The sequence below is a fragment of the Muscardinus avellanarius genome, assembly GCF_963383645.1.
Source record: "Muscardinus avellanarius genome assembly, chromosome: 16".
In the NCBI taxonomy this organism is placed as follows: domain Eukaryota; kingdom Metazoa; phylum Chordata; class Mammalia; order Rodentia; family Gliridae; genus Muscardinus; species Muscardinus avellanarius.
This window is the reverse complement of record NC_137802.1, coordinates 20,760,676-20,783,754: the sequence shown is the minus strand read 5'-3', so window position 1 is coordinate 20,783,754 and position 23,079 is coordinate 20,760,676. Positions and strand designations below refer to the sequence as shown.

At 37.4% G+C, this 23,079-nt stretch overlaps 1 protein-coding gene across 2 annotated transcripts; it reads left to right on the top strand.

Moving 5' to 3' along the window:
- Nucleotides 1–3,411: 3,411 nt before the first annotated feature.
- Nucleotides 3,412–21,252, top strand: ASPA (aspartoacylase; the record flags this gene model as incomplete). 2 transcript variants are annotated; one of them, XM_080712374.1, is made up of 6 exons in its annotated part: nt 3,412–3,647; nt 7,140–7,335; nt 9,230–9,323; nt 14,133–14,240; nt 18,627–18,736; nt 21,055–21,252. In XM_080712374.1, 6 exons carry the CDS (start codon nt 3,412–3,414, stop codon nt 21,250–21,252), a joined length of 942 nt encoding a protein of 313 aa, XP_080568500.1. The 2 variants fall into 2 exon arrangements, with proteins under 2 accessions (XP_080568500.1, XP_080568501.1); XM_080712375.1 differs by lacking the exon at nt 14,133–14,240.
- Nucleotides 21,253–23,079: the final 1,827 nt, after the last annotated feature.

Genomic DNA, 23,079 nt, shown 5'->3' with positions numbered 1-23,079 from the left:
TTGACAAAGGTGCATTAAAATAGATTAGAAAGTATAATCTAGATCTTATATATCCTTTATATATTTTTCATGTATATGTGAATAAATACATATATTCAAATATTTAATAATTCAGCTGTTTTCTGTCAAGAATATAACTCTAAAAACATATTATTTCAAATTTTCCACAAGAAGGGGGCTGACATGTAACAGAAACTTTATGAATGTGAAGTATGCTTCAGGCCCTGTGTTCAATCCCCAGCACCATAAAAAAAGAAAAAAAATTATCATAAGTAGTATATTTGTTGTTCAACTTAAACAATGGGTCAATTAACCTTAACAGGTTTATTCCACTATGCTGTGCTTTATCTGTAAGAAATACAGACATGGAATCTTTTCTGGTAGTTTATAAACTTATCTGTTCTACCCCTGCCTTGTTCTGGTTATCATTTATATCTGGAAAGGTGGTCAGAATGGGTGACTGCAATGGGGCCACAGAGAAAGGAGAAAACTTAGTGAAAGTAGTTTGAATAAACAACTCCTGGACAACCACATTATATATGAGACACTTTGTAATATTGAACAAAAAACTCTCCTTATTCCCTAATATTGCTATTTAGGAAACAAATTCCTCTCTAACAAAATTCAATTCCTCTCCTACAAAATGTCTGACATTGATCTAGTCATAACAATGAAGCAAATTTTTATGTCCTTTTGTTTGTAAATTTTTTTATTAATCAGGTACCTTCAGCAACACAACACATTTGTAGTTATGACACTTCCTTCAAACTATCACATATTCAACTTAATAGTGAGATAGTTACAACTAGAAAGAGTTTTACTTTTTTTTTTTTTTTTTTTTTTGGTGGTACTGGGGGTGGGGGTGGAACCCAGAGGCTTTCTACCTCTGAGCTATACTCCCAGACCTATTTTCTATTTTATTTGGAAACAGGGTCTCACTAAGTTGCTGAGAGCCTCACTAAGTAGCTGAGGCTGGCTTCGAACCTGTGTGATCCTCCTGTCTCAACCTCCCAAGCGCGGGGATTACAAGCGTGCGCCACCACGCCCGGCTAGAGTTTTACTTTTTATGCTATCAATTTCTGAACTCTCAAAAAAGAGAGAGCTACACTAATAAAACTGCATAGATTTTGCAGGGCCCAAAACTCAAGTGTCCATTGGGAAAGAGGGAGTTAAAATCTTTTGGAAGTTAACTTGGTATAAGTGTACGAGAAGCCTCTGTTGCTCTAGTTCTTTCTATAAAAAAGAAGCCTCTGTTGCTCTAGTTCTTTCTAATAAAGCTTTTCACAGAAGATAAGCTCTATGCGCAATAAACAAGGTAAGTATAGGAAAGAATTACTGCAATTCATTAATTCTCAAATGAGCTATTCATTTGGACATGTGACAGAAACTTCATGAATGTGAAGTGTGCTTCAAACTGCTGATCTGTTAAAATTCCATAAAACAAGCCTCAGAGTGCAAGCAGCATTTCCAGAGAGACTAGGGCAAAGGACAAACTAGAAACCAGCAGGAAGAAACTGAACATAGTAGACTGTTAATGGTTCACCATAGTTACTGCTCTTAAAAACCAAAGTGGCAGTACAACTGTCATGTTTATGTTTACATGTGTTTATCATTTCTACACTGAAGTGCTTAGAAGTGTTTAGTGTACAGTAATATGAGTAGAAAATCAAAGGCTGGGGGGGCTTTGTCTTAGAAGAGTAATGTGTAAGTTTGGATTTTGTTATTTTGCTTTCTCTTTCTGCATTATGGAAACAGTTTTGTTAAGTATTATTAATCGTTCATATTTTATACTTCTTTCATGTATATTATTTGTGTGTTTGTTTCCTGAGCACACTGTAGTAGTTGTTTCTGTGAACTCTGAAAGAGCAAAAGTAGAACTTCAGAGAAGAACAAAAATAGCAGAGACGCATCCTGTTGTCCTGTGAAAACACTGGACTTAATTAGAAACATGGGTCCTAGGCCTAGTTTTCTAATACAGCTGTGGAAACTTAATCATATTGCTTAACTGCTTTTCTTTATTACTGCAATGGGGATGTTAATACCTAACATCCTATCTTACCACATGGATGTATGAATAAACCAAATTAAATTACTCTACAATTGTAAAGAATTACTTTTTCTGTACCCTTTCAAACAGGCTAGCATTGTTAAAATACAGTATTTCCAATATTTGAACATATTTGACTTTCTGGGTGGTTGAGCATAAAATTGAATCAAATTTGGCTCAGAGTAATTTCCACAAAGGCATGTAATCATCATAGTATTCTGGGTGGTTTTCCATAAATAGACCCACTTTGAACAACACACTCCAATGGGAGTCTCTACCAGTAAATGAGATTGTGCCTTTACAAACCCATATTATGTGGTTAATATATGTATATAGTATGTCACAGAACATTCAAATATTAGAAAGACTTGAAAATTACAGTTGCTTTCCCTTTGGTATTTAGGCAAGACTCCTGAGGAAACTAATGCCAAATTACCAAAAACTTTGTGAGAAAGAAATTAAGGGATGTTTAAAATTATTTTTTTAGGTCCTAGTGATACTAGATCCTTATGCCTCTATGAAAAGCATTCTAAAAGAAGAGTGCTGATTTAAGAGGAGGTCTCTGGACAACTGCTTTTGGCTGCTTGATTACTTTAATTAATTATTTTTTATTATGTGGTACTGGGAATGGAACCCAGGGGCTTTCTACCTCCAAGCTACACCTCCAGGCCTATTTTTTATTCTATTTAAAACAGGATCTCACTAAGTTTCTAAAAAGCCTCACTAAGCTGCTGAGGCTGGCTTCAAATCTATGATCCTTCTGTCTCAGCCTCCCAAGTACTGGGGTTACAAGGGCGCACCACCATAACCGGCCCTTTGGCTGTTCAGAGATGAGACTCAAAGGCCTTCAGATCATGAAGAGTGCCTGAACTCATTTCAGAAAAGAAAAATTTTTTAAAGTCACTGGAAAAATAAACATTGAATGAGCCACTATTTTATATTTTAAGGGGGATTAGAGCCATATAAACTATTTTTATTATTACAATCATAAAAGCCCCATTGGATGACATCTAGCTGAAAGGGAAACATTTTCGTATTGGTATGGGATGATAACTTATTGCACTTAGATCTACTGACCATCTGAGGGAGTTAGAAGTTAACAGCTGCATCTCTAGTTGATCTTTGCATATTTTCATCCAAATATGGTAAGGGGCAGGGCTACCAGAGGAAGTGTACATGTATAAACAGGGCTCAAAACTTGTAACAGAACATTTTAAAAGCACTCCACCGAAGGGAAGCCAGTACTTTGCCCTTTGGTTAAATTCTTATTTTAGTTTAAATTTCTCAACTTTTCTTTGGAAATTAAGCTTCCTTTGATCTCCTCTCTTCTGAATTGCAGAAATCAGATAAAACTACTTGGCAAAATGACCTCTTGTCACATTGCTGAAGGACCTATAAAAAAGATTGCTATCTTTGGAGGAACTCATGGAAATGAGTTGACAGGCGTATTTCTAGTTAAGCACTGGCTACAGAATTGTGCCGAGATTCAGAGAACAGGATTGGAGGTCAAACCATTTATTACCAACCCAAGAGCAGTGAAGAAGTGTACCAGATATATTGACTGTGACCTGAATCGTGTTTTTGACCTTGAAAATCTTGGGTAAGACTATGTTTTATATTTTGTGTATGTGGGTATGTGGGGAAAGTAGTAGGTATGTGAGTGAGAACATGGGTATATGTGTGATAAATATTCATATTCATAGTAAGATCACTTTCACTTTTAATCATGCTGTACGGTGAATTACATAATCATTGAAACGGATCATTCATATGCTCATTTACAAAATTTTTAAAGCACCACACTACTTTTTTTTTTTTTTTTGTCATACTGGGGATGGAACCCAGGGATTTTCTACCTCTGGGCTACACTCCCAGACCTATTTTATATTTTATTTGGAAACAGGGTCCCACTAAGTTGCTGAGTCTCTCTAAATAGCTGAGGCTGGCTTCGAAACTGTGCGATCATCCTGTCTCAGCCTCCCAAGCGCTGGGATTACAAGCATGTGCCACCATGCCAGACTAGCGTCACACTATTCTACCTGGTTTTCCTTTTTAAATCATATCATAAAAGACACAGATTTAATAATTCTTTGCATTAAATTTAGCTACTGTGTTTGTCTACTTGTTAGCTGTCTAGGAAATTCACTTTTTTCTCATAACTATGCTTATGGTAGTGCATAGATTCTAGTTCATAAAAATATGTTTCAATTAATATTTGTTCAATGAATAAGTACCCGTTGCCAGAAGACTTGAGACCACTCTGTGGCCTGAGGAATAGATGTCTTTATTTACTTTCAGTGATACATCACCATATGTGGGAATAATGAGAGCTAATTACACTTCCCTAGAACTTTCTGAATATGACTTGCAGCTGATATGTAATATATTGTCTACAATGTATGAAACAATGATATTCTTTACTAATATTTTGCTTTCTTTTATATTGTATAAAGGAAACTATATTTCCTTTAGACCACTACATATGCCTCTAAGTGTGTGCTTTTACCAGTTCTTTCTTTCATTTATCTAAAATAATTATTGAACATCTTCTCATTGTGCCAGGTACTGGGGGAGTACAAAGTTGTGTACAAGATGGACTTTCCTTCAGGGAGTTGGTAGACTACTAGCTAAGATATGACATGTGTAGGAACAACTGGTTGCACTGCTTTATGTACTTGTTTTCTGATAGACACTAATTTGAGTTATAGAATTCCTTAGGTCTAGTCTCATCACAGAATAAAAGACGAATACCAGTGTTAATGCAAACATGCTCATTTTGTGGAATAGATGCTTCCCAGGGCAATTATATAGTAGTTATATTTGTATATAAAATCATAATTTTTCTAACATAAATTCTAATCTCTAAAATACTTTACCTTCATGATTGAAGTTATATCTTGAATTTACATTGACACATTTATTACCCTAAAATAGCTGGAAACTAACTAGTATAGTACAAGTAAGAATTTGTTGGAAAATAACTTTTCTTCAGTATATTAACTTCCAAAATAGCTATGAAATGGACAAGGGTGAGTTTTCTTATAGCCACCTCTTAGTATGCCTTTCAATTATAGCAGTCTTCTTTCTTTTCTTTTTCTTTCCTTTTTTTTTGGGGGGGGGGGTACTAGGAACTGAACCCAGGGGCATTCTACCCCTGAGCTATACCCCACCAACCATAATTTTTTATTTATTATTTTGAAACAGGATCTCACTAAGTTGTAGAGGGTCTCAGTTGCTGAGGCTGGATGCAAACCTGGGATCCTTCTTTCTCAGCCTCCCAGGTGCTAAGATTACAAGCATGTGCCACCACAGCTGGCTATGAAATAACTTTTTGATTTTGTTTGTTTGTTTGGTTGGTTGGTTGATTGGTTTTTTGCGGTACTGGGGATGGAACCCAGGGGCATTCTACCTCCAAGCTATACCCCCAGACCTATTTTTTATTCTTTATTTTGAAACAGGGTCTCACTGATTTGCAAAGGGCCTCACTAAGTAGCTGAGGCTGTCCTTGAACTGCAATCCTCTTGTCTCAGCCTCCTGAATGCTGGGACTACAAGAGTGCACCACCAACCCCGGCTATGAATTAACTTTTAAAATGTATTGTGTATGTGTGTCCATTAGGAATTGTGTTTGGTTGCATATAATAAGAATCTGAGGGTAGTGGCTCAAACAAAAAGGTTTCTTATTCACAAATAATAAATCCAAAGGTGGGTAGTCCAGGGCTGGTACAGTGGTTCCATGACATCATCAGTGCCACAGGCTCCTTTTTTCTTCCCACTGCACTCTTCTTCAAAAGAGACCTACAGTTTGTACCGGTTTATTTCCTTCTTTTTGTCCTCATGGTTTTTGCTTCATAGTTGCCAAATGTCTCCTCCACCTTCCTTCATTTATTTCTTTTTCTTTTGATACTGGGGATTGAACCCAAGGTCATTCTACCTCTAAGCTATACCCCTGGCCCTATTTATTTATTTATTTATTTTGGTGGTACTGGGGTTCCTGGAAGCCCTTCTACCTCTGGGCTACACTCCCAGACCTATTTTTTATATTTTTTATTTGGAAACAGGGTCTCTTAAGCCAGCGCAACTGGCTTCGAACCTGCTCGATCCTCCTGTCTCCCCCTCCCAAGCGCGGGGATTACAAGCCTGCACCACCATGCCCGGCTCCTTTTTACTTTTTAATTGAGAAAAAACAGGGTCTCACTAAGTTATTAAGACTGACCTCAAATCTGTGATCCTCCTGTCTCAGTCTCCCAGATACTGGGATTACAGACCTGTGCCACCACCTGGATCTGCTCCACCTTCCTAATGACTTTCCAGGAAAGAAATATACTGGTACAAACTGTAAGTCCCTTGAAGATACTAGCAAGAATAGCAAGGAAATAGAAATAAATGGAATTAGACAAAAATGAGTAATTTGATAAGAAAAATGAACATTTATTATGTACATAAGGAAAAAATTATTCTAATTATTGTGGAGGTGGGGGAAAGGTACATGGAGAGCCATTTGAGAATATAATAGCTACTAACCCTTGTCCTAGAAAAATATGTATGTGCATGTACTTGTAAAATTTTGTATTTTGGGAGGGTTTATAGACATTCATCTGTAAAGCTTATTCCTGGATCACTGGTGACTCCTGGCCTCTATTAAAAATACCTAATTAAAATCATATGAGCACCTAGCTTTGACTGTGTACACTGGAATTAGCTAGAGTGAAGGAGGAGATGCATTTAATGATCTATCCCCTTAATAACAAATGTGCTATAACTATGAGGAAATTGTATCAAATTTATGGATACATTTTGTTCAAGGTTGAAGTCAAATAATAATAAATTCTGTTTAAAATGTCCTACCTATGACCAGCCATATAAATGAAATTATTTTATAAGAATACCAGTGTTGTATTAGGTATATGGAATCAAATGGAGAAAAAGGTGTAATTTTCATTTATAAAGGTTTTGGCTAAGTTTTCACTTCCCTCACACATTTTTCATATTAAAGGTTTGGTAACTAGTTCTTTGAACATTGTGTTCTTATTGTCTATTTACATTATCTTAGTCACATATATTGTTAATCTTTCTCTTTCTGCTAATAACAGCAAAAAGATATCAGAGGATTTGCCATATGAAGTAAAAAGGGCGCAAGAAATAAATAATTTATTTGGTCCAAAAAATAGTGGCGATTCCTATGACATTATTTTTGACCTTCACAACACTACTTCTAACATGGGATGCACTCTTATTCTTGAAGATTCAAGGAATGACTTTTTAATTCAGATGTTTCATTATATTAAGGTAATGTCAATATTATTTATTTATAAGTTAGTGTATGATTTGTACTTTTTTTTATTTTTTGGTGGTACTGGGGTTCCTACTACCTCCGGGTTACACTCCCAGACCTATTTTATACTTTTTTATTTTTGGAAACAGGATCTCTTAAGCCAGCACGGCTGGCTTCGAACCTGTGCTATCCTCCTGTTTCCACCTCCCAAGCACGAGGATTACAAGTGTGTGCCACCACACCCGGCTGATTTGTACTTTTTAAAGTCCATTACAGATGCTAAACACAAAGAAAAAGATCAGAAATAAAAATCTAAGAAAAATGGGATCTATTCCACAACCAGACTTGGAGGTTGGGAGTGGGACTATACCAGAATATATAGGCAGTAGTGATAGGCAGGAGAAAAGGAGAGGAAATAAGTAAAATAATAAATAAAATGAATAAGATAATAAAATATTTATGGGAGCTTATGCCTATAAAATTATAAATTTTAAAGCTGGGAGTGGTAGCGCATGCTTGTAATCCCAGCATTCGGGAGGCTGAGACAGGAGAATCGAGATTGGAGGACAGCCTCAGCTACTTAGTGAGGCCCTTTGCAACTCAGTGAGACCCTGTTTCAAGTTAAAGAATAAAAAAAAATAGGGCTGAGGGTATAGCTCGGAGGTAGAATGCCCCTGAGTTCTATCCCTGGTACCACAAAAAAAAAAATACTAATTTTTTTGCTGTCAGTCACCCAATCATGGGCTTTTTTGCAGAAACAAATAAAATGAATATCAGAATTGTAAATGGTGTAGTTGAAGTATCACAATCACAGGGTTTTAGAAAGCTCAAGAAATTGTCATTTATGTTGACTAAAAGTGCAGTGGGATTTCATCTTTCCCTTTTCCTCATTTTATTCAGACACCCTAACACACATCCAGTTTTTTGGCATTTACTTCATTTAGCTAACATTTTAAGGCTCATAAGTCTATAAAGATAAAAAAAATTCAGCAACTGAGTACCTATAGCTAGAGAAAAAATGCTAGAAAATAACAACCAAGTAATTATATGCTTAATTCTATATACTAGATAACCTTCCTTCCAAGTACAATTTAGTGAAGAAAATCTGACCCATGTAGCCCAGAAAAGCTAAGTTTAAATAACTAACCTTGAATAAGAAGTTCAACTCTCAAAACCTAGTTTTCCTAATTTTGTAAAATTGGCATAATATACTTACCCCTATAGTGACTAGAGGTATTAAATAAAAACAGTGTTTAAAGCATTTAGACTAATACATAGCTAGTAGTAAATGTTAACTATTGTTTTTGTTTCCCTTGAGTTTTTGACTATAGCTAAATAGTGGTTCTGATGAGAGATTGTTATGCTGCTATTCTTCTTTGCTCACTGAAAAGAGACTAGTGCTTTGGTTGACAGCCATGGAAGCAGCATGCTTGGTACCTGGTACCTGGTGATCAAAGCCAAGAGGCTTGACCCAAACTCTTTCATTCAGATAAGCAAGACGAGGGGAAAATCATTCAACATCTGTAGAGACCTGGAACGTGGGGGTAGAAACAGAATTCTTTAAGAGACAATACTAAGCTAAATAGTAAATATAACCAATGATAAAAAAATAACCAAATTCATTCAGAATAAGAAAAAAGATTTCATATCCATTGCTCATGGTTCTGAAGAAATGTTTAATGCATATTTTACCCAGAAAGCTATGTATACTTTGACTTTGTTTGTAATTCATTTGTCTGTTTTCAGAGCTATAATATTGAGCTTTAGAGTGTGTTCCATAAAGTTGGCTAAGTAATCTTAGTTGGTGATGTACAGCATTTTGAAGACATTATTGACTCTGTAGCAGCAAAGAGAGCAAAATGTATGTAATATTTACATAATAAGAAAGATGTTTTAAATTCTTTTCAGACTTCTTTGGCTCCATTACCCTGCTGTGTTTATCTTATTGAACATCCTTACCTCAAATATGCAACCACTCGTTCTGTAGCCAAGTATCCTGTGGGTAAGTGATACTTCCTGTTGGCACACCTGAATAAAATGTGTCCTAGTTGAAATTCTGAGAACATTATTTTTAAAAACATTTATAGTTTATGATGTGAGGTGTGCAATGTACCAATAAAAGCATATAAAAACATTTAGAGCTGGGCATGATGTCACATGCTTGTAATCCCAGCGCTTGGGAGGCTGAGACAGGAGGTTCGAAGCCAGCCTCAGCTACTTAGTGAGGCTCTCACAACTTAGTGAGATCCTGTTTCTAAAAAAATATAAAAATAGGTCTGGGAGTATAGCCCAGAGGTAGAAAGCCCCTGGATTCTACCCCCAGTACAAAAAAAAAATTTTAGAGCTACATTGCATATCATAAGGCTTATTAATCTCAGGTAATAAGCAAATTAATCCCAGGCAGACTCTAACTATACCTAATTTTCTCAATTTCTCTGAGCAACTTTTTGGTTTTGCTCATAGTATTTCCTTTGATGCTATGCTCAGTCCTTCATATTAGTATGGCGATTTCTTCTCATTTTCAAGACTCAAGAAAAATGCCACCCCATGGACCTTCTCTGACTTCACTCCACACAATTAATTATTCCCAAATTTTGTACATTCAAAAGATACTTATTGTGTAACTTCTAGAGAACAATTCTGTGATAGGTGCTGGGTATATGAGAAAGAGGCACATGGTCTTCCCTCAAAGAGCTTAGCATCTAATGAGAAGCCGAACAGTACCTAGATAATTACTAAACAAAGTGATAAGTGGCTAGAGTAGGAGTAATTTCATTCTCTTTTGTGAGAGACCTATTGGCATAACTAATTTACATTCTGCACTGTAACTAAAATTGGTATTAGAACTTAAAATTTTTATTATCAAATCCCAGGTGGTTTAACCAAAAGTAATTTATGTGTATGGGTGGGTACTAAGGATTAAACCGAGGGGTGCTGTACCACTAAGCTACACCTCCAGCCTGTGTGTGTGTGTGTGTGTGTGTGTGTGTGTGTGTGTGTGTGTGTGATTTTACTGGGGACTGAACCCAGGGGCATTCTACCTCTGAGCTACACCACCAGTCCTATATTTTACATCTTTATTTTAAAACAAAACAAGGTCTCACTATTTGCTGAGGCTGTGCTCAAACCTGAGATTCTCCTGTCTTAAACCTACCAAGTTCTGGGATTACAGGCATGCATCACCATGCCCAGCCACCTCTAGCCCTTTAAAATTTTTTTAGCATAGGAAAATTAAAAATTTCCTTATTACACATATTGGTACTTTGAATGATTAATAAAGGGATTGATTATTAATTAAATTATTAATTAGAAAAAACCCAAGTATCCAAATATAGGTACATAGTTGTAATGAAACAAAGCATAATAATATAAAATAGGAGCCAGGAGTGGTGGCACAAGCTTGTAATCCCAGCATTTGGGAGGCTGAGACAAGAGAATCTCAGTTTGTGGACAGCCTCAGCTACTTAATGAGGCCCTTTGCAACTCAGTGAGACCCTGTTTCAAAATAAAGAATAAAAATAGGGCTGGGGGTGTAGCTCAGAGGTAGAATTCCCCTGGGTTCCATCCCCAGCACCACAAATACACACACACACACACACACACACACACACACACACACACACACACGTTGGGAGCAAAACTCAGTACACATATGAGGACTTGGGTCCAATTATTAGTACTGTAAAATACTACTACTACTAGTACTACTACTAATAATAATAAAAGCATGGTGGTGCACACTTGTAATCCCAGTACTTGGGAGGATAAGACAGAAGGATCACAGGTTTGCAGCTAGCCTCAGCTGCTTAGTGAGGTCCTCCACGACTTAGTGAGACCTTATTTCAAAATAAAGAATAAAAAATAGGGCTGGAGGTGTAGCTCAGAGGTAGAATGCCTCTGGGTTCAATCTCCAGTACCACAAAAAATAATAATAATAAAATAATGATAATAATACAGGATTGAGATCATAGTCAGACTTCCAAACTTTGAAAAATCAATCTTGGTCTATGATACTTATAGACAATGCTGTTCTTAGCTACAACAAATATCTGCTGTTATGTTCAGCCCTTACAAATAAGAGCCAAATCTTTAAAACATTTCAAGATGAGAGAATATTAAGTACATTATAAATAATTAGGAATATTAGTATGTTCTTCCAACTCTCCTGTTTTATTCGGAATACTTTTACATCATATACACACTGGGGAAAAAAAACACTTAAGATCAGAGAGACATTCTTTCTGAGTCGTCAACATTTTATAATACACTAAGACTATTGCCCCACACAAACATGTTTCTACTGGTCACCTACAAAAACCTCCATTGCATTGTATTGCCAAAATGGCTGAAATATTACATGATTCTATATAAACTATCCCAGAAAGAAACTGTCTGCTGCAACCAGCCTCATGATTTTTCCCCAAGTCTCTCTGTCCCCCTCACACACACACACACACAACACACACACACACACACACACACACACACACACACACACACACACACTGGAAATGATCTTTTCCCAACTTTCCCAAATTGACCATGGTCTCACTTGAGATTCAGAGAAGTTATTTATTTTCATATTTATTTATATTGTTATTCTTTTAGCTATACTCCTGATTATGCTATGGCCATGCTCTACAAATTTAAATATTCTCTGATATGAGATCACACATCAAAGTTAATTTTTGGTGGAAAATATGGTGACTGAATCCATTATTCTGTGATCAAAATCATAAAACAAAACAACAAAATCAAATCTTAAATAACTGGCTTTCCTGAATAATTCACCTTCTCATACCAGTCCATAGCTTCTCACTCCACACATAACTGCCTGCACCACACCTTCCATCTCCCCACAAAATAAGAATATGCAGAATGTTTCTAGTGGCTTAAACAATATTATAAATGTATTGTTTTGTATAACAGTTCAGGAATGTCATGAGAGACCAAGTTTGTTTTATCTTTCTGGTCTACCATCTTTAGTCTGTCTTTAGCTGTTCCCATGGTCACAAAATGTTCACTATAATTGGAAGTATCCTATGCCCGTGTGACAATATGTGATGGAAGAAAGAGAACTTTGTAACTCCCCTGCATATGTTCATTGTGGCCTCTGGTCAGAAATGAGCCACATGTCCACTCAATCAATAGTATGATAGGGCCACTGTGGTTAACTTAAACTATTCCACAGTTACTCTTAAGCTGAAGAAAAAATCATTTGCTTTGAATATTGGCTACCCAACAAATAATTCAATTATATTAGAAGGGAGGGGGATGGAATGCACTCAGGGTAAGCAAACAGCAATGTCCCTTATAAGACACACAGAGACATGCCCATGAACAGAATTTTCACATTTATACAAATCATTTATGCACAGATGCACACCTTAGTCACACTTATGATACTGATACTTAAATTACATGCACATAGTGTATGTACAAGAAAGCTAAGCATAGCACATTTTGAAAATGAAAGTGAGAGAAAATATATATAGTAAGCATTCATCAATTGGGAAATAATATAAATGTGTGCAAATAGGATGAGTGTAGAAAATGTAAGAGTTGGGTAGAAGAGAACGAGGGTGGGTGAAACATGACATGATCATAGTAAATGGTTTGATGAATGGAGAAGGTGATGATAAAGAGGGGTGACTTTGTGGGAGACTTAAACAGGAGGAGAAAAAATATTGTGTAGGTGATAGATACTTGACAGCTACAGGAAATAGACCTAGTATAGGCATAGTTTTATTAGGATTAATATAGGCATAGTTTTATTAGGATTAAAAGAAAGAAATGCAAATTTTTCCATATAAAATTAAAATCATTGTGCTATTATGCCATGGTGGTATCACACATCTTGCATTTATTTACTTTTTTGTTTGGGCTGGGGTGTGTGTGTGTGTGTCTGTGTGTCACTAGGGATGAAACCCAGGGGCATTCTACCTCCGAGCTATACCCCCAGTCCTAATTTTTATTCTTTATTTTGAAACAGGGTCTCTCTGAGTTATAAAGGACCTCACTAAGTAGCTGAGGCTGTCCTCCAACCTCGATTCTCCTGTGTCAGCCTCCCAAATGCTAGGATTATAAGTATGCACCACCACACCCTGCTTCACATAATTTGCATTTTTAATTTATAATTCATTTAGCTAGATTATTATTACTAAATAGATGTTCTTCCTCTTCTCAGAGCTAAATGTTAGGTCTGTGATAATTTCGTGTGTGTGTGTGTGTGTGTGTGTGTGTGTGTGTTACTAGGGATTAAACTCAGGGGCATTCCATCTCTGAGCTACACCCTCACCCTATTTTTTATTCTTTATTTTAAAACAGGTTCTCACTAAGTTACAGAGTGACTCACTAAGTAGCCTAGGCTATCTGAGAACCTGTGATCCTCCTGTCTCAGCCTCCCAAGTACTGGAATTACAAATATGTGCCACCACACCCCACTTCTGTGACAATTTCTCTTTATTATTTTGTCATCATTACTTTGCCCACCTCCTTTACTATATTATGATTTTTAAATATTTTGACACTATTGAAGGAAGTTTAAAGAATAAAAATGACCCCAAGTTTTTACACTTGTAACACAAGTCTGATTTTCCCCAGTATTTATTTACTATGTATTTGTCTTGAACATGTAAATGCTATGCCTTATTTCTTGCCTAATATTGTGCCTTAAATGCTTTTCATGATACTAAAGAGCCTACCTTTTAAATAATCTTCGATAATGGAATTCTAGATATATTAAAATACTGAATTTCACAATATATTCTAATATTTTCATAAATGTTTCTATCTACCCTTCTGTACTTAGGTATAGAAGTTGGTCCCCAGCCCCAAGGGGTTCTGAGAGCTGATATTTTGGATCAAATGAGAAAAATGATTAAATATGCTCTTGACTTTATACATCACTTCAATGAAGGTAAGTAGTGAGTAGGAGTTATTTCCTTAATGTTACAGTTAAAGATGTTGCAGTGAAAGATGAAACAGTGAAATAGTAATTCGAATTTAGGTTGAATTTGTCATTCATAGTCTCAGACACTTTTTAAATTTTTTATTTACCTTAGCTATTCCTCAATAATCAGAATAGACATATTCAAGGAAAATGGTTGCCAAATAAATCCTTCAAATCCTACTTTCCTATTAAGGTATTAATATATTTTCTACTAAAAAGCAAAGAAAAGCCGGGCGTGGTGGTGCATGCTTGTAATCTCTGCGCTTGGGTGGCAGAGACAGGAGGATCACACTGGTTCGGAGGCAGTCTTGCTGGCTTAAGAGACCCTTTTTCCAAATTTAAAAATATAAAATAGGTCTGGGAGTGTAGCCCGGAAGTAGAAGGGCTTCCAGGAACCCCAGTACCACCGGAAAAAAAAAAAAGCAAAGACAGACTAGAAAATAGAATTGTCTAATAAATGTTTTTTAAAAAGCTGTCAAACATCACAGGTAATCAGAGAATGCAAATTAGAATGAGAAATCATTTTCTCCCATAATAATAGGGAAAATATGTATAATAGGGAAAGTATAATGATATTGTGTGTTGAGAAAGGTATAGGAAAAGGAGATACTCTCATTTCCTGCTGGTGAGCATATGAATTGGGAAAAACACTTTAGAGGGCAATTTTACAGTGTCTAGTTTTGTAAATGCACAAACTTATGACCCAGAAATTCCACATTTCAAAGAAAAAAAGCACATGCACATCCATTGGGTTGTATATAAGGGTGGTTTTTGTAGATTTCTTTATAGTGGGCACCACTGTATCTATGACATTTTTGAGGAACAAGTCATTATAGTGGCAATAGCTACTGCATAGTTCAGTGTCTGTAAAGTGTTTCATTCCTTAGCTTCAGATTATGCACACCCCCACAATCATAGGAAATTCTGTGCTTGGGAATCCTTTGACTCCAAAGACATGAAAACTAAATATGAGCTTTTCACATCTAAGAACTCATCTAAGGATGAATTCTTTTCTTTCTTTCTTTCTTTTTTTTTTTTTTTTTATGGTCCTGGGGAAGAAACTCAGGGGCATTCTACCTCTGAGCTACACCCCAGCCCAATTTTTTACCCTTTATTTTGAAACAGGGTCTCAATGAGTTGCAAAGGGCCTCACAAAGTAGCTGAGGCTGTCCTTGAACCATGAATGGGGTGGGAATTGGGTAGGAGTTAAATCAGTGATGTATACATGTATGTACACACAAGTTTTTTACCCCAATACAATGTATGAATATAATGCACCAATAAAAAATTTTTAAAAAAGGAAATCCTCCAATAATATGTTTGGAACTATAATACACTAAGAAATGGCATACTCAGGTAGAATGCCACAAATCCAAGTGGAAAACATGGTTTACAAATCATGGCCCATAAATCTCTACTAAAGGTCATGAATAGTAGTTCTATCATGAGAAAACACGATTCATTTTGTGGGGTTCTTGGCTTCCAATGCAGAAAGTAATTTCAGCATACACTAGTGAGAGACAAAGACAGAGGTTTGTTTGGGAAAGTGAGGGATACACGTTCAAAGGAGTACACAGGCAATTTCAAGAGGAATGGCATAGGAAGATTTGAGAAAGCTCTGATTATTATATATATTTCAAAAATAATTTTGTCAAAATGGCAGCAGACCTGGAGAAAGAAAGGCTCGGCTTTGGTCAGGAAGCAAACAGCTATTGAAACTCAGATTGACTTAGCTAAATGTAATTAGCAAGTCAATAGGAGAGGAGAACTAGGCCTTTCTCTACCTAAAGACAGATCTACATGATTAGATAAACTAGCTAAGATGGTAGGAGGGGTCGACCTTCGTGAAAGGAGACACCTTGCCACACCTTGCTGGGGGAGGTACCTTACAGGGACATTCACTATGTCAGAATTACACAAACAAGATGGAGGTCATGGGTATAAAAAGTCTGGTCCACGTGCTGTATCTTGGGGGGATGGTGAATCAGCTCGGACCACCCTCCCCCCATGCCATTCTGTCATGGGGCTGTAACTATTTTCTGTATTTCTATCTTTTTAATAAACTTCTTTAAATCTTCAGTAACTGTCCAAGCTATGAATATTTATCCTTAGCTCAGGACAAGAACCCGCAGTAATTTTCTGTTTTGGGTTGTTTTAGGTTTCGATGTGGCTTGAGGTAAATTGTGTCTGGGATCCTAACAGGGGTCCCCAGGAACAGTTTCCCCAAAACCATATTCTCCCCAAATCCATAACACTTTCTACCTACTATTGTATTTCTCCTATCCTACCTCAGATCCAGAACACTCCACTCTCCATCTTTGCATTGATCAGACAGTTCTTCCCCACCCCTTGAATTCTGTCTTGGTCATGTGAACTACTTTTTGTACTACAGAAGAGGTTTAAAAAGGACTTGCACCTTGAGACTTGCTCTCTGTGGCTCTTAGGAACCTTTTAGGGCCATTATGTGAACCAACCCATACTAAACCACTGAATACTGAAAGACTATAAGATTCTCAGATATCCCAGATGTGAAAGTGAGGCCATCCCAGATCATCCAGCCTCCAGATAATCTGTCAGCTCACCCCAAATGCATGAGCAAAGCAGTAATCAGAAATCAGAAAAATCAGTCCAGACTAGAGGAACTGTTCAACCAACCTGCAGAATTTGCAAGTTAAATTAAGTGGTTGTTGATTTAAGCCACAAAGTTCTAGGGCAATGTGCTGTCCAACAAAAACTAACATAGAAGTGAACATGGGGTCTCCCTACTAATTCTGTTTTATGGGCAAAGGAAGACTTTTCTTTGAGTTAAAACCAAAGCACAGCTGGGCATGATGGTACATGTTTGTAATCCCACCATTTGGGAGGCTGAGACAGAAGGATCGCAGTTCGAGGACAGCCTCAGCTACTTGGGCCCTTTGCAACTCAGTGAGACACTGTTTCAAAATAAAGAATAAAAAATAGGGCTGGGGGTGTAGGTCAGAGGTAGAATGTCCCTGGTGTTATGATGTGAGGGAAGAAATAATTCCCCCAACAAAACCACAAAAAGATAAAAAAGATAAAAAGGGCGCGGGTTCTTGTTCTGAGCTAAGGATATATATATATATATATATATATATATATATATATATATATATATATACATATATATACATATATATATATACATATTATATATATATATTACTATATATATATATATAATAGCTCGGGCTCTTGCTGAGAATTTAAAGAAGTTTATTAAAAAAAGAAATACAGAAAGTAGTTACAGACCCATGCCATTCAAGAATGGCATGGGGGGGGGTAAGCAAATTCACCAAAAATACAACACGTGGACCAGACTTTTTATACACATGACCTCCATCTTGTTCACATAATTCTGACATAGTAAACAGCCCTGTAAGGTACCTCCTCTTATCCTGTAAGGTACCTCCCCTTATTTTCCCACCAAGGTGGAGCCAAGGTATACTTTCCTGCCTAGGTCTCTTTTCAATGGAGGTCATGATCAAAGGTCAGGTCGACACCCTCCTCCCATCCTGAGCTAGATTATCTAATTATTATGTGGATCTGTCTTTAGAAAGAGAAAGTTCTAGTTCCCCTCTCCTATGGACTTGCTAATTACTTTTATCTAAGTCAATTTAAGTTTCAATAGGTGTTTGCTTCCTGACTGAAACCAAGGCCAACCAAGTCTTTCTTTCCCCAGGTCTTGCCATAATTTTTTTAAAATATATCTATTAATAATTAGAGCTTTCTCAAATCTTCCTATGCCATTCCCAATGCTGGTACACCTGAGTTCCTTCCCTAGTACCACAAAAAAAAAAAAAATATATATATATATATATGTCATAGTACACTGTAAACCCTTCATTGGACCCCAGTTCATCCTATTTTTTCAGAGATTGCCTGATATATGTTACACATATATATTACGTATGTGTGGGGTGGGGGGACAGAGATATACCGGAGCTTGGAGATTGAACCCAGGGCTTTCTACCTCTGAGCTACATCCCTAGACCTATTTTATTTTTTATTTTGAAACAGAGTCTCATTAGGTCACTGAAGACCTTACTAAGTTGCTGAGGCTGGCCTGGACCTGTGATCCTTCTGTCTCAATTTCCCAAATACTGGGATTTCAAGCAAGTACCACCATGCCCAGCCCACATTGGCTTTTAAAGTTCTATATTAGTGTAGTGATAGGAATAATTCCAGAACACTTTGTACTTTGTGCTTTCTGTGAACATCTTTAACTAAATTTGGTGTTGTGGATGTGGTTGTTCTTTCTTTCTTAAAGTTTCAACTTCCCTTTTTTAGAAGATATTTTTTAGTTGCTATTAGTACATTTTGTTCTTGTCATAGGAAAAGAGTTTCCTCCCTGTGCTATTGAGGTCTATAAAATAATGGAGAAAGTTGATTATCCTAGGAATGAAAGTGGAGAAATTGCTGCTATTATTCATCCAAATCTGCAGGTAATTTTTACTCTTTAAAATACTGAAAATAGCCGGGCGTGGTGGCGCATGCTTGTAATCCCCGTGCTTGGGAGGCAGAGACAGGAGGATCGCGCAGGTTCGAAGCCAGCCGCGCGCGCGCTGGTTTAGGAGACCCTGTTTCCAAATAAAAATGTAAAAATAGGTCTGGGAGTGTAGTCCGGAGATAGAAGGGCTTCCAGGAACCCCAGTACCACCAAAAAAAATAAATAAATAAATAAAATAAAATACTGAAAATAATAATGTTATAACTCCAAGTCAAACTTTACATTTTACATGACATTTTACATACATTATCTGATTTGTTGTTCTCAAAAACACTACAGTATAGAGAAGTGTAATCGTCATCTTTCTATCACTATAGCAAAATACCTGAGGCAATGAACTTATAAAGAGAAAATATTTATTTAGCTTAGTCCAAAATTGAGTGACTCTGTTGCTTTGGGCCTCTGGGAGGATTGCTAAATGTGTTGGAGCAAACTGCTCAAAGCAAGAGCCAGGAAGCAGAGAGCAATCAGAGACTGGGTTTCTACAGTCCCCTTCAGGGGCCTGCCCTCAGTGACCTAAGGCCTTCCCCCCCCCCCCCTAAAGGTCCAGAGCACCTCCCAGTAGTGCTACCCTGAGGACCAAGCCTTTAATGCATGGGCTTTTTTTGGGGAAGGGAGACTACCTGTATTCAAACAATAGAATATAGACTATCCCTGGTTAGATCAATAATGGTATGGTAATGGAAGAAGAAAAGACTCTTGAGAAAATCAGAGGTTTAAGTATGCAAAAGGGAAAGGGGAAAGTAGAGAGGAGTAAAGACTCCCAGAAGCTAAGATACCATTGCTCATTTTGAGTAGTTTCTTAGACTTCAGAGTTGGGAGGAGACCTAAGAGGTTATCTAATGTAGCCCTCAACCTACCTAGGGAGCTTTTAAACTAACAATGCCAGGACCCCGCTGTGAGATACTCTGACCTTACTGACTTGGGTAATCATAGTGGAACAACAACCGATCCAGTTCAAATTCCTACTTCATGTTCCTATTAGTCATCAAGACTTGCAAATCTTGTTTTGCCGCTTAATGGGATCCAGGTAGAAACCAGAAGAATGAACTTCCAGCATTGTTTTAAAGGAAAGATAAAGAGTTGGGAAGAGGAAGGTGACAAAAAATACTGAATATAAGGAACATGGGCCAAGGCAATGATGTCAGGCTAAAACCTTTGGGATTTTTCTAATATTCTTGAGGAGTGCAAAAATAATCTTAGGAAGGCTGAGAAATGAGATTAATGAGAACAGTAATGAACAAGATTAGTTGTAGGTCTTCAAGGTTTGGGAAGATAATTTGGATTTGAAAGACAATAAGGAATAGTTCCATATTCTACAGGAGAGATTGATTGGTTAATTATCACAGTAAATAATTTTGAAAGACTACTAACTTTGTTCTAAGCCCTGAGACTCAAAATAGGCAGGGTCCCTCATGGATTTTCAACATTAATTAAGAAACAATACATAAACATTTTAATAGTAAGCACTATAAAAGAAATAAACAGAGTAACATAGCAGGGGATAACAAAGGGTTTTAATGAGATGAAATAGTCAGAAAAAGCCATCCCTGAGATGGTGGCACTGAAGCTGAAAGCAGGACGGCAAGAAGCCAGCCACACAGAGAACAAGTACAAAGGTCCTAGGGCCAGAGCAAGTGAGAAAAGTTTGAAGAACAGCAAGAGAGCAGTGTCAGCAGCCATAGGAGTGAGCATGAAGCTGGTGACCCTGGAGCCAGTGACACTGGTGGGAACCTGGTTTCCAGTCTAGATTCTATTCTAAGAATGAATCTAGAATGGTACTTAATCAGAGATACTCACTGGGACTACCTCAGAGATTGTGTCCCCAAATGCCTGCAACCTGTCACAAGCTACTAAGGCAATGCTCCTCAAACTCAGGTCCTAAGTGAACCATCTGAGGAGCCTTCCAAAAAATCCCAATTCCCAGGTTCCATTCCCAGAACTTCTGATTTAAGTTTTCAAGGTGGAGACAGAAAATCAAATAAGTTCACTAGGTGACTTTGTGTGATTCAGGTCCAAGTAGCACCACACTAAGTGGGATTCTCTGCAGGTGAGACTAGCCACATGTGTGATGTGCGTGGAGGCTCCTGCTATGGTTCTGGAGCACATCTGTGCCTGGAAAGCACTTGTTCCCTCAAGTATCACTTTAAAAAAAAAACAGAATGGTTATCTGTTAGTTGTATAGAGTCTAATATAAAATTTTTAAAATAGGGGAAAAAAAACAAATGTATCATTTATTTTGTCTCCTGAGAGGATCAAGACTGGAAACCATTGCACCCCGGGGATCCCATGTTCCTGACTTTTGATGGAAAGACTATTCCACTGGATGGAGACTGTACAGTGTACCCTGTGTTTGTGAACGAGGCTGCATATTATGAAAAGAAAGAAGCTTTCGCAAAAACAACTAAACTGACACTCAATGCAAGAAGTATTCACTCCTCTTTCCACTAGAAATCACTGTTGACTCACCTGTTGTAGTTGATAGTTGAAAAACTATCAATCTGTAAGCTCCTCAAGAGCAGAGTTGTGCCTTATTCAGTTCTTCTCCATAGTACTTAGCCTGGTGCCTCGCTAGGGAGGCATAAAGATCAGCATCTTAAGGAAAAGAGTATGATAATGAATGTCCATTAAAGATGTTTATATATGTAGCTTATTCAAAGAAGTGTGCTTCCTATTTCTGGATAGCTCTTTACATATTACACTTTGATAGTTCAACATTTTTAAAAACAGTCTTCACATTTAAAATGTAAAAGCAAAATAGGTAATATATGCAAAGTTATTTGAACATGATGAAATGCATGTTTTCAATATTTAAGTGCTACTAGAACTCATGATGCAGCTTTTTAAAGTTTTTATAATTGAATTAATGACAGTACGTTAAGTATCCAGTCTATAAACTGACAATAGTTGTGATATCTGTAGAAGATATGTGTGTGTGTGTGCGTGTGTGTGTGTGTGCGTGCGTGTGCGTGCGTGTGTGTGTGTGTGCGTGTGTGTGTGCGCGCATGGTACTGGGGGTAGAACTCAGGGGCTTTTCTACCTCTGGGCTATACTCCCAGACCTATTTTATACTTTATTTGGAAACAGGGTCTCACTAAGTTGCTGAGAACCTCATTCAGTAGCTGAGGCTGGCTTCGAACCTGTGCGATCCTCCTGTGCAATCCTCCTGTCTCAGCCTCCCAAGCGCTGGGATTATAAGCATACACCACCACGCCAGCTCTATAGGAGATTTTTAAATGCTCTTCTGCAGATAAAACGTGAGAGAGAAATGAGGGCTGATTGTAAAGATAAAATAGGAATACATCACGAAACTCTACATCTCATAATTGAGAAGCTAACCCTCCTTCTCCACACAGACAATTTGGGAAAAGCAAATTTCTCACGTCTGTCACTTCTCATTTTGAAAGAACATTCTCATTCTTAGCCAAAGTGTGAGATCTTTGGGCTCCAGTAGCAACCAGCATAGATAGTTAAGACCAATAACAGGGTGGTGGACACTAGTAGACATGTGACTCTAATGCATCTCTGGTTACAAATATATTCTTTCAAAGAATTCCTGCATGATTCTTGTTCTCAAAGGGTCTCCAGCTGATTTACAATCTTCCCTTCCCAGACCCCATACCCTTCCCTCCATCCTACTCTCTTGGGCCACAGCAACCCAGTAAGGAGCTCTTTGTGTGTGTGTGTGTGTGTGTGTGTGTGTGTGTGTGTGTGTGTGTGTCTGGGGATGGAACCCAGGAGCATTAGACCTCCGAGCTACACTCCCTAACCTATTTTGTATTCTTTATTTTGTAACTGTCTCACTAAGTTGCAGAGTGCCTCACTAAGTAGCTGAGGCTGTCTGCGAGCAAGCTTCCTGTCTCAGCCTCCTGAATGCTGGGATTACGAATATGTGCCATCATGCCCAGCTAGTAAGGAGCATTTTTATCCCATGATTCAGACCCCAAGGAACCCATGCTTATGGTTTCAGATGTATTTACCCCAAATACATTATCTGGAATATATGTATATTTTATATAAAATATATAGAGAGATAGATTATTCTAGAGTAAACCCTATTAAGCCAATTTCAGTCCATAGTCTTTTTTTTTCCCCTGCTCAGTCTCCCTAGTACTGGAATTACAAGTATGCGCTACCATGCCTGGCTTTGTTTTAGCTCATTCTTATTTGTTTTCTTCAAAATGTAGCTCCATTTCTCACTTCAAAGTCTTCTGGTCTCTGTCTGTCTGTCTGTCTGACTTAGTTGCCTCTTTGTCCTTCTCTCCTTCTGCCCTAACT